General features: G+C 39.3%; 1 protein-coding gene across 1 annotated transcript; it reads right to left on the bottom strand.

Annotated features, from left to right (window-relative positions):
• Positions 1-1,137: 1,137 nt before the first annotated feature.
• cyth2 (cytohesin 2) lies at positions 1,138-11,709 on the bottom strand. The gene is made up of 12 exons (XM_034102331.2): positions 11,538-11,709; positions 9,417-9,567; positions 8,696-8,762; positions 8,492-8,610; positions 8,330-8,410; positions 7,752-7,864; positions 6,835-6,983; positions 6,620-6,731; positions 5,881-5,957; positions 5,085-5,156; positions 4,811-4,965; positions 1,138-4,300 (listed from the first exon to the last, which is right to left on the bottom strand). Exons 1-12 carry the CDS (start codon positions 11,602-11,604, stop codon positions 4,213-4,215), a joined length of 1,251 nt encoding a protein of 416 aa, XP_033958222.1. The 5' UTR covers positions 11,605-11,709; the 3' UTR covers positions 1,138-4,212.
• Positions 11,710-12,095: the final 386 nt, after the last annotated feature.

The following is a 12,095-nucleotide window of genomic DNA, read 5'->3' as shown; positions in this document are numbered from 1 at the left end:
GCCTCCTTCGTGGTCCACACAACAAAGTAGCAGAGACTCCGGTCTGTGATGTGCAGCTGCCCTTGGACTGGTGCCAGTATGGGTGATATATGACCCACCCTCCTCACGGAGACAGAAGGATGGTAACTGGACTGCCTCCGCGATGGTCATGTTCATGTCACCAAAATCCTTGAATCTACACACAGCAAATAAACTCAAATGACACAACGAGATGTAAAAGGAGATCACACATACAGTATAGTCGATATAAAACTGGCCGCTTCAATCTGAAGAGCAACTAAAACAAAACACGGGAGTGTACCTTGTTCTTGTGAACACTAATGTTATCCACAGCATACACAGAGACCACGAAGTTCTTAAGGAGAAAACTAGTTCCTGAAACAAAACACGTTAGTGTACCTTGTTAGCTAATGTTAGCTAGCTGACATTAACGTTACACATTGCACTCATATTACTCACCGAAACCTTGTAAAGCCGGTCCCGCTGCTCTTACAGAACCGACTAACTCCCCTTTCGTGTATGTACAGCTCTCAACGTGTCCAGACTTGTAGTGATGTTCACCTCGTTATATACTTTTATTCTCATTCTGAAAGAAACAGGTGAAATTTGCTAACGTGACGGCCGTCTTTGTGATGGTGACGCGTATTGTGCGAGACCAGAGACCTGTAGTTCACTCAGCGGTTTCACACAAAAAAATGTGTAACTTCACAGTTTTACGACACATTTTTTTGACTTGCAAAATATTCTTTTAAATTGACAAACATCATATGTGTCATTCGTGGCACAATTCAAACGGGATCAAAAGATAACCTTTCTCTCTCCATTGACTTCAATGTATAATTTTACGCTTCCGGGGTCCCATGGAGGCTCCCGGAAAGGGAGGGACTTCGCCTCTCTATAACCGGAAAGGATGTCATGGGACCTTTAACACCGACATGTGGATTTTTAGGATGATTTTTTTTTTTTAAACTATGTTTAACATCTTGGTCTTAGGATTTCACCTCCTAACATTTGAAGAATAGGTCTGGTCTGCTATACAAGATCATGCAGGGTTCATAAATAAAGTTGACCTAGCAGATTAAATATAAAGACAAACCCCTCACCCCCATTTCAAAAAAATAAAACAGCAATACATCATCTTGGTTTACCTTTTATTTTTACACAGTAGTTTACTCGTACCAATTAATCATGGTTTTCCTTTTGCTACATTTACAGATGATCTATCCATCTTCAACTTAACAGTAAATAAAAATAAATAATACAAAATAAACATTTCCTGAAGAGGCCCAGTTTCAGTCTGATCATTTCAGTGTTCATTTGTAATGTTTAAATAAACATTTGTTGTCCCAACTGTTTTTTTTGGCAACTTTGCACTTCAAGAATACCCAGAAGGTCGAGGCCTACAGATAGTCTGTGTGTTTTGTTAGCACACAAACATGGAGGATTAAAGTTAGGCCTTTGTCAGTTTCATAAGGTAGGAGTAAAGGCAATTCAATATCTGTTATTTGAAGGACCAATCACCAGCTGTGTCTTTAAAACAAAGTCTTCATGGTGTCATCACAAAGAAAAAGCTTCAAATTATGTAATTATGCATATTGCAGTGTGAGATCACCAGTAGAGGGTGCTACAGAGTATTGGAGTGTTGTCAGTCAAAGTAACAGCATTTTCTCCAAAATGCTAAAATTGATAAAGTGCAGTAGACAAATATTTTCACTACCTTCTAAAAATGGCCAATTCAATAAACAACTAGCAATACGTTTATGAACTGGATGTCAAGCAAATCTATCACTGGACACAAATCTAAACTTGTTACTGATTCATTACATCTGAATATCTTTACTATTATATAATGAATCAAAGCTTTGTTAGTGTTCCTTGTTTTGTTGTCTCTTCATTTTAATTACTGTTGTATGATGGAAATGTCAGCTTGTGAGAAGCCCCCGCACACTTCAAGTGGACTCTGGGCAGCCATCGAGTCAAAAACTGGACTTTAGTTTTTGAGACTCTTTGCTGCTTGTGCTTCAGTCTGGTTTACTCTAAAATAAATAAACCAGACTTCTAAACATCTCTTTAACACCATCTCATTTTGAAAAGAAACTACGATAAGACTAATAGCTCTATGCTTAAAACAACCTCAATATTAAAAAGCTATTTATCGGTATTAACAGGGAACACTAACACTTTTCAAATCAGTGCACTAGCATGATCAGTGATGCATCAGTACCTACTCTGACGGTTCAGTTTATCAACATGCAGTCCTACAGTAGCTCGTACAAAAATCAGATTTGAACAAAAGATAAAGAATAAATTAAATCATTTCTATATGTATCGTAAACAAATATGCTAACATCTATTTACAGAAAGTATACATTGTAATGAGCTGCCTTTGTGACTTCATGAAAACGCACTATAGCGGACAGTCCAGGCTCTAACAGTTAAATGTCTTACAGAGTTATTACTTGTTGTGAGAGAGATGTCCGTGTTCATCTTGTGTGTTGAGCAGGGAAGAAATATGTGTGGCATGCTAGAACATTACATCTGAGAGGACATGATGATCATTGCTCAGTAAAGTGTTATTAAGGGTTTGTAAACTTATTGTAAGTCGCTATGGCTAAAAACGTCAGCTAAATGCAATGTAAAAGAAACATGCTAAACACCACATCTTGTCTTAGTGAGCTGAAACAAAAAGCTATCTGGAAGGAGAGAAATTGCTTTCTCCATTAATAATGCAAGTAAAGCAACCTTTCTGCCCTGTAATTGAAAATCAACAGTAACTTGGCAAACAGTCATGAACAGTGACATTTTCCTCACGTAAGGGTTACAGTTTGTAGGGTTTAGACGGTAGTTGTGCGTGTCAAAGCCATTAAGAGTAGTATAGGAAGCAATGGGCACATCTCAGTGATCTGAAATCTTTTGCTGCGTTGACTTAAACGGATTCTTCTCTTACTATCGTCAAAGGTCCAGTGTGTAGGATTTATTGGTATCTAGCGTTCACATTCTTTATGTTTTTGCTTCCTTGGCGGCAATAATTCACGCTCGTTAGCTTTTTCTTGTGCCAGATAATGAGTATGACCCTCCATTCCTGTTCTCAAAACTTCTTAATACATCAAATGTTTGGCCAGCACCAACAACCTCGTCTTCCTAATCTCCATCTTTCAACGCTGCGCCTCAAAATTCCAGCTGAAAAACACGATGCCCCCCTCTAGAGCTGGAAGAAACGGCACCCTGTGCAGTTATGACGCGCTCATTATAAGCTAACGATTTCGAGATAAGTGATGATTATACACTAAAGAAAACCTAAAGGTGAATAATATATTCCACTTGTCTTAATAGATCCACCACAAATCCTACATACCTGTCCTTTAACTAAAAAAACATTTGTAGTATTTGAATATTGAATTCACATTTTTCTGGGGTGCACACAACCAAGGAAGGCCATTTTTCATTTAGGCAGCATCATAAATGTGAAAGAACACTCCACGGGAACTGAAGCGGCTTGCTACTCTGAAAAAGACCGTATTCACACTAATGCAGATGTCAGAAACATAGAAGGCTTTGTGTCACCATTGTATGTTTGTTCAGAGAGTATTCTTAAAGACCAGAGTCCATAGAGAGAAATATTAAACCTCTTCTGCACAAAGGCTGCTTCAGTCAGAGGCCTGACATAGTTCTGCTGAACAGCTGTCAGTTTTTTTAAAGTTTTGTTTGTGATTAACAAGGCAGTTATGAGGAAATAGAGAAAAAAAGATTTCCAAAAAATAATCAGGATGCCCTAAATCTTAACAATCATAGCCTTTTTAAATCCCTGCATTTTGGAAAACAGGAAAGATTTGTTTCTGAAATCACCAACATTAGTCTGAATATGGTCTAAGCCCAGTGCACAGATCATTTAGATGCTGAACGAGAGAGGGAAGTGGTGAGAAGACGGGACGGACGATGTGCTCTGGTTGTAGTGTGTCAGGGTGTGTATACCAGCAGTGTAAGAAACGAGTTAACAAGAGGCAGCCACGGCGGGGAGCGCTTCACTCTGAAGGAGGTGTTCAATAGTCTGGTAGACAGGGTATCAAGGAGTCCTCTTATCAGGGAGAGGATGTGTTTGAGGACGGTGGAACGAGGAGCAACTAAACTTATGGACAGGTAGTGAGGAGCAGGGAAAATAATGTGTGTCCTGTTGGAAGGAGGATGAGAAGGACAGAGAATGAGTTGAATACTCTACGGTTGTTCCTCCTTCTTCTTCAGTGATATACGTTTCTTCCTCGCAGCGAGCATTTCGTAGAAGGGATCAACACTGACAGCAGATCTGTAGGAACAAACAAACAACAAAGAAACACTATTGAGTCGAGTGGATTATCAAAATACAATTACATCAAATTACTTTGGCATAAACAAAAAATTGGGCGCCTCACCTTGTGCTTCACTTTAAATGAGTTGCTCTGATGTCCTTAGAGGACAATAAAGGCGTAAAGTGACATTACAAATATATATCGATGAATTGCTAGTTTTAAAAACAACAACAAATAAACCTCAAGTATTTTCTGTATACCAAATACTTGGGGTATTTTTTTCTCAAATCTGAGACATGTCCGCGATTATCAACAACATTGATTTTGATTGCATCACATAAATGACACATCAGCAAAGTCCCTTGGGGAAATCTGAAAAACGACACTTTGGAAGCCAGAGCTCTACGTCGAAAGGCAGATCTTAAAATGGTGGTTTTAATGGGTTTGAATTAGAAGATTTGTTAAACTTTCTCACTGGTCTACTGCTACCCAAACCTTTCCAATAATGATATTCTGCATTTCCATACTTGATGCTGTGGATCCATTCGTCCTTCTCCTCCGGTGCGGGGGCGGAGATACGGTACACATTGTGGTTTCCTTCTACTACCCTGCCATCAGCCTCCGTCTTGCACGCCTTAATCAGCTGCCCACGGTTGTTGGGGATGTAGAGCTCAAAGCAGTTCTTTTTGTAAAAAATGAAAGAATATTAATTAGATAAACAGTTACAGTTTGTTGTGAAATCTACAGTTATGAAACTATGTGATAACAACATTTGCCTAGACTGCAATCATTCAAACGTACAGGCTTCCTTGGGTCTTCTACCTCCCGGATGCTAAGGTTTTCCAAAGGAATGATACCTCGTGGCTCCTTATCCTGTTAGGGAAACACACAATAACAGCAGATTATTGGCAAAAGAGTTACAACATTAAAATGCCTGTAATGTGTATTTTTCTGCATTAACAGTTGCATTTATTTTCGATGCCTGTTGTTTCACTAAGAAAGTCAATAAATGTACAGCCGACATAACAAATGAATGCATGCATCTGCCTTGTGATTTTATCTTTTTCTTAGAAGCAGAACTTAAAAGCAGCCTTTCAGTAAGTGACAAATTGTGTATTCATTGTTTGAATTGTAGTCTTAGCAAGGTGGTATCCTGAGCTACGCTGGAGTCCTCCTGGTGTTTTGTAAAGCAGGTCTTTGAAATGTGGCCTCATGTGACCAGTCTGACTCGTCTCTTTTGTTGCGATTATGAATGTGGAACAAACCAGTTTGTCTTCTGGGGATTACCACCGTCGTGCATTTCATCCTTGAGTTCAGTAACATAACCCCATTTTAGATACATTACATTATTGCCAAAGGGAATACCCAATTTTACCCGTAGGCCTTAAATAACCTTTAAAAAACAATCACATTTTTCCAGAAGCCTTGCAACTGTAGACACTACCAGATTGCATTGCAAGATAAGACAACAATGCAACTGATCCTGTTGCTTTTTCCCCTCAGAAAACCCAATGCAAATACAGCAGCAACATCCTGTACGACCTGCACCAGATACACCTAGGAGTGGCAGATTCCCTCAAGTGTTGCACCCACTTACTGTGGTGTATTCAAAGTAATAAAGGCAGTTGTCTGTGAGAATGAACCATCGTCGTTTCCAGGTTTTCACGCGTCCCCCTGAAACACAAAAACATGCTCATTATGATCACGAGTGGGAAAAAGATTTCCTTCATGGGGGAAAAGTTGAATTGGGATTATTCTACTATTTATAATGTCTTGGAGCTAACTACATGGCTAACGTTTTCAAACTACAACAACTGTCCGTACATACCTCCTGAGAAAACAAGCAGCGGCAGTAGAGGGTGGAAATCGCAGGGAAGAAGCAGAGACAAAAAGGGACCGGAGGATTTAGAGACAGAGGACAAATAGAGAAAGAGAGAGACAGACGGGGACGAGGAAGAGAAAGAGATTTGATTAGTGACAGAGTTTACAGGCCCCACCATGCAAAAGAAAACATCAGATTTTTAGACTCCCATGACGCAGGAAAGTGAGTCTCCTGTTCACCATCATGCTACGGCAATGTTCAAATGTCACAACGCTGAGAGATAAGGCGGAGAGCAGCAACTCTCAGAGACAGGAGGGCGTGTCATCAGAGCACAAAGCCTCAAGAGAGAACAAAGTACACTGCATACAGAACATAGCACTGTCTTTTCACAATGGAAATACTTCTGATATCTGTAACACCGATATAATCTATTTGTTCAATTGTACAGGATCAGGGTTAAAAGGCAACATGAAATAAAGTAGTCCACAACAAAGCCTCCTTGGCATCATCTCACCGAGTTTGAGAAGCCAGCCCTCTCTGTCCGGGTTGAAGAAGGTGTGCGTCAGGTCGTTGCCGTCGTCCTCTGGGATTTTGAAGGGCTCATTTTTAATGCTATCATAGAGATTCTGGAACAACACACAGGATAAAAGCTCACTTCAATCTCTTCAATGTGTTCATTGTGTTGTAACTTAGCCATTTCCAAAAAACAAAAAGTAGATCTCATGGTACCCTAAGCAGGTCCTCTGGGAGGTCTCCCCCCTCGTTGATGCCTCGGTTCATCGAGATGAAGCGGTCCAGTCCGGGTTTGTCCCTCACATTTGGGTTGTGGAGGCTTGTGTTCAGCATAATGATGGCAAATGACAGCACATAACATGTGTCTGTAAACAGGAGAAGAAGGAGAATAAGACTCTAGTTCCACACAAAACATGTGATTATTTACTACATTTAAATTAATATTAGAGAGAAAAACAACAGGTTTGGGCTTTAGTGAATAGTTTAAAGTCTAAATAACTATTTGAATGTTTTTTTTGCATGTCTCGGTATTTCTGCACAATTGCAGGATGGATTAGGCTTCACTAATATGGTATTATACTATTTTTAGAAATAGATTCCAGTGGTGGCTATGTAGGATTCTTTTTTTTAATAAAGTCCAAGTTAAAATGTATTGAAAAGAGAAAGATGAAATCACTTTCAAAATGCACAAACTTCCCAATCCCAAGGGATATACTCCTGTATATCCTGGCATGAAAAGACAGCAGACATTCAAAGCTTCTCGATCAAACTCAACAAAAGCTTGGACTGCTACCATTATGAGCCTTGCCATGATTTTTTTTCTTAAAAACAAAAAGACATGCATTGCTAAACCTCTTCTTAAATAATTAAAGGAAATCATAAATGAAAACACAAGATGTTTTACTGAAAAGCGAGGTTTAGGAATTGGCAGACTGCAGGGTTTCATATGAGGACATTTCTGGTAAGGGGCTTGTTGCTTGTGTGAGTGCACGTCTTCTGGGCAGTGCCCTTCCTGTGACCCATCACAGGAAAATAGCACTTTCTTTAAAGCCGGCAGATACCAACCACACAGAGAAGTCAACAATAGGTTGGTAACGGATCATCTCAGATGAAATGCAGAATAACCAGTTTACCGGTGCTCTGGAAGACGCCGGGGTTGCAGTGGCAGTATCTCTGAGCAAAGGCCTCCATCATTCTGTCAATCTTCTGGGCTTCACCGGGCAAACGGAAACTCCACAGGAACTGTCTGCAGAAACAGGTCCAGGTTTAGCTCAAGTCGGAGGGAACATATTTGGCATCAAGGCAGAGTTAATACCGCTCTCTCTTGCGTCATTGTAACCCTTTCTAACCTTAAGTGACAATGAGAGTTTCCATTGTGCCAGGAGACTATTCAAGACATGTTGTAGGGCTGGGCGATTATGGCAAAAATCATTATCACGATTATTTTGGTCAATAATTGATATCACGATTATTAAAAACGATTATCCATTTACTTTGAAAACATCCATTTATTGAAATAAAAAAGTGATGTGAAGTAAAAGTGATGTGAAGTAATAATTCCTTCTTTTTTTTTTTTAATAAAAATAATAATCGTTTTATTTCGATTACGTTGTTTTCGTAATCGTTGCAAGCCAAAATCGTAATCGCGATTAAAATACGATTAATTGCACAGCCCTAACATGTTGTCCCTGGTACAAAACAGGAAGTTTACCTGAGGGCCTGGACGAGGTTGAGATCAGTGAACTCATGGAGGTCAACGAAAGCCTGAAGAACTTTGAGGTTGAAGTCGTCCCTGCAGAACAGAAAGAAAGATAAGTTACAAATGATTGTTACGTTAGGTAAGAAAGTCTCGAGATATTTCCAGGCCAAGCACCTTTCTCCCAGGTAATCTCCGATGGCAGTCTTGTTGAGGCCCTCTCCTTTGTAGAGGAACTGAGCGACGTCCTCCTGAGTGTGTCTGATCAGCTCGTTCTCCACCAGGAACACGATGCCCTGCAGCAGAGGGGAGAGGGGCCTGTCACCACACGGTAAAGACAGAGGGACGGCTGAGTCCACATGTGAAGTATGGAAGCTTTACCTTTTTGGGATCCATGTTGAATTTCTTCCTTCCCATCGCCACATGCCTGCTTTTCTGAAGAGTTTTACTGCCGAGAGCAGACATTTTGAATGTTAGAGAAAATAGCCTTTGCGGTGTTTACATCACATCTCCAACACAAATCACTAAAGATCACAATACTTCCTTAAACCTAATACACTTAACATTAATACCATAGTTTTTCTTCAAGCTGTTAATTGCATTCATTTGATCTGAAATAACGTCCCTTTCTTTTAAAGTAAATTAAATATATATATTAAAACATAAGCTCTCACTGAATTACTTTTACGCATACCTTCATATTGCTTACCTAAAATGACCACTCTTAACCAGAAAATGTATTAAGAACTAATATCCATTAATGACAAGACTATAATGTCAACTAATGATCAACAGCACTTGTAGGAGCAACAATATGGAGGCATTAAAAAAGATGAACACAGTTGAAAAGGTGATGAAAAAAGCATCAGGGACTGCCGTAAAGTCTTTCATTTTGACACGGTAATAAAAGGTGGTAAGACACCAGCTGAACATGGTGATCTGAAGTGAATACAAATTTGTTATCTTTTAGGACAACTACAAATAATTGGAAGTGATAATGTATTTGAGAATGCTGAATAAAAAAATGCGCACATTCTGGCGATCAAGAAGCCAGCTCTTGTCATTTGTCTTGTGCAAGAACTGAGCATCTTCTTCTTCCTACCTGCCCTCTGTGCTGGTCTCCAGTCCCTCCACCTCCATAATGGCCTCTCGTAGTTCCTCCCGGAGTCTCTGGATCTCCTGCAGCAGGACGCCCTTCCTCCTGCGGATGTCCTCCAGCTCAGAGCGCTCCTCTGGGCTGAGGTCTACTGGGACTGTAAGGGAAGAGAAGAAGAATGAGTCCATTACTGCTGAGGCAGAAATAACATTTTGTAACGGTGCGCTAGAAATCTGACACAAAAGGCAATAACTTTTTATCATGGCAAAGTTTGTTCGTACTGGTTTCTGACAGCCAGTTTTAATAATAAAGCATTTATCCCACAGACTAATCGAACAGCCAACCCCAGCTCACTGCTTCAACATCCAGACTAGTTTAAAGACTGCCTAATCAAAATCATGGGAGATATATTTTCTTGCTCATCACTAGTGGTTTCAAGCGGAGCAATTAGTTTGAGTTGTATTTGGTGGGTGAAGAGATATACTCGTCTGATATTTTATCCACTTCCAAAACTAAATAAATATAATAAAAGGTGAATTAATTTGTGAGACTCATTACAAACCGTCTTTATTCCAACTACTTGCTAAAGAGAAGGTAGTCACTTTGCAAAGTGTCAAGTGAGGAAGAGTGACATTTACACCAAATGCAGCTCCATCAATCATTTCATTACATTTAAGATGTAAAACAGAAGTATAAAGCACATTTAAAAAGTATGTTCTTGGCATGTACAAAGGCATAAACATTATATTATGGTATTAAGCATGTAGATAAAGGTTACAATCAAATGGAAGGCTGGTTGATAGACTTCTTAATTATAAAGCATAATTTCAATCATTAATAACTATTTTAAAGTTTGTTTCCCGTGGTTTCAAAGTCTACTTTACAGTTGAGTTACGCAACTTTCTAAAAAGGTATTTACCAAAACGTGACTCTACCTGTTCAGGTCAAGACCATAAACCACTAGGCTTTACCTCGACTTGACAAAACTAGACCAGACAATCCCAGAGAAGCTTACAACTCCTAACACACAGTTTCAGATTTGGAAAATAGCAGTGACATCTGCCTTTTTCATATATTCACTTGCAGCATAAATATGTAATAAATATGTCAGCCGGTTTCCCGCAGTGTTAAAGCTTTACCTACAATGTCTAACACGCTTTCACAACAGTAAGAGGAGCTCAGGAGCATGTTTGTGGTGGTGGAGTGGTGTTGTAAATCACCCTATGGCTTTTTCAATTATTGTCAACTTTTAAGTGTGGGAACTCGGAAGACTACATGTTAGAAACACATCTCTCAGTCTCTCTTAGTAGACGGGAGTAACGCTAGGTGTACTTTATATACTGGCAACTGAACAGTGGTGGTGTAACTAAGTACATTTACTCAAGTACGATTTTGAGGTACTTGTACTTTACATAAGTATTTTCTGATTACGCTTCCTTATACTTCTTCTCTACATTTTGGAAGACACTATTTTTATTCCACTACATTTATTGACAGCTTTAAATACGAGTTTAGTGAGTGCTAGTACTTTTACTAGTAAGATTTTGAATGTAGGACTTTTATCAGAGTATCTTCACAATGTGTATACATGTCCCACAACATATGGATTGATGGTGTCTGAAAAATGATGATTCGTGATCCCGCAAAGCCTCCATCAGCAGTGTGTTTAGTCTGAAACTAACAGCTGCTCTAAAACACCACCAACCACGCCCACAGTCTGCATCCACTGTGCTGTTTGATTCATACTCCACCAGACAGACAGGCTACTGGTTACAAAACCAGGAAAATTGTAAGGAGCAAACCTCTATATTGCTTAACTCGAAGGTGTTAAATGTCTATCGAGGATAGCTGAAACCTTAGCTCCGAGCACACAGAGACATTAATCAATATTTAGTTGGCGTCAGGCTCAGCTAATGCACCGCTGTGGCTCCTTTTACCCTGAATGTGGTTTACGTGTTTACCCACACTTTATGGAAAAGACAGAACAGGCTATATGGTCAATATGTGTCATGTAAATGTTAAAAGGGTTGAGCACTGTCACACCTGAGCAAATACACCGAGCCAGTAGCTACAACTAGCCACAGCTAGCTAGCGACATGCAGATATCTTGTTAGAAAGCTCACTTACTGTAGTCCAGGTCATCCATTTTTGGTGCTTTGCTTTTAGGCATTAATAGTTCAGAGTCGACTGTCATTCAATCCAGAAATGTAAGGATATATAAGTAAATATATCCTAAAAAATAAGGTGGAAAAATAGAAAACCCCTAATGTCGAAATGTTGGGCCGGAGACAAAGAAGGTGGCGACACCGGAAGCGATGTTCTACATCCGGTCAGTTGTTTTTCAATATAAAACTATACCTCTCACACATTAAATTAACGTTAAAGGAAAAGTGTTTTGGGTCCTGGTCATTTCACTGGGGAAATCTATTCGTTTATTAATGGGCAATATGTTAATGATTTAATATTCACTTTTTAAAGATATTGTACCTTTTTTTTTAAATCTCAGAATTACTTGATGTTGTGGAAATATTGTCTTTGGTACACTAATGCTAATAAACTAAAATGAATGAAATAAAGATTGTTGATAAAAGAAACTGATTGTATTATATAGATTTAAAGACTCACTGGTGTGACAAAAGTACAGTACATTTGCTCCAGACAAACCTATCAGGTTACATTTATTCA

This window comes from Pseudochaenichthys georgianus, chromosome 16, assembly GCF_902827115.2.
Source record: "Pseudochaenichthys georgianus chromosome 16, fPseGeo1.2, whole genome shotgun sequence".
NCBI classification, from domain to species: Eukaryota; Metazoa; Chordata; class Actinopteri; order Perciformes; family Channichthyidae; genus Pseudochaenichthys; species Pseudochaenichthys georgianus.
This window is presented reverse-complemented; position numbering and strand designations above follow the sequence as displayed.

What these genes read in the sequence shown, in the direction of transcription:
- cyth2 (XM_034102331.2), bottom strand. Translation starts at nt 11,604, where the DNA reads ATGACAGTCGACTCTGAACTATTAATGCCTAAAAGCAAAGCACCAAAA. An exon ending in AACCTCGTCCAGGCCCTCAG is followed by an intron (nt 7,865 to 8,329) that starts GTAAACTTCCTG and finishes CTGTTTCTGCAG; the next exon opens with ACAGTTCCTGTGGAGTTTCC. An exon ending in ATTACTTTGAATACACCACA is followed by an intron (nt 5,157 to 5,880) that starts GTAAGTGGGTGC and finishes TTTCCCTAACAG; the next exon opens with GATAAGGAGCCACGAGGTAT.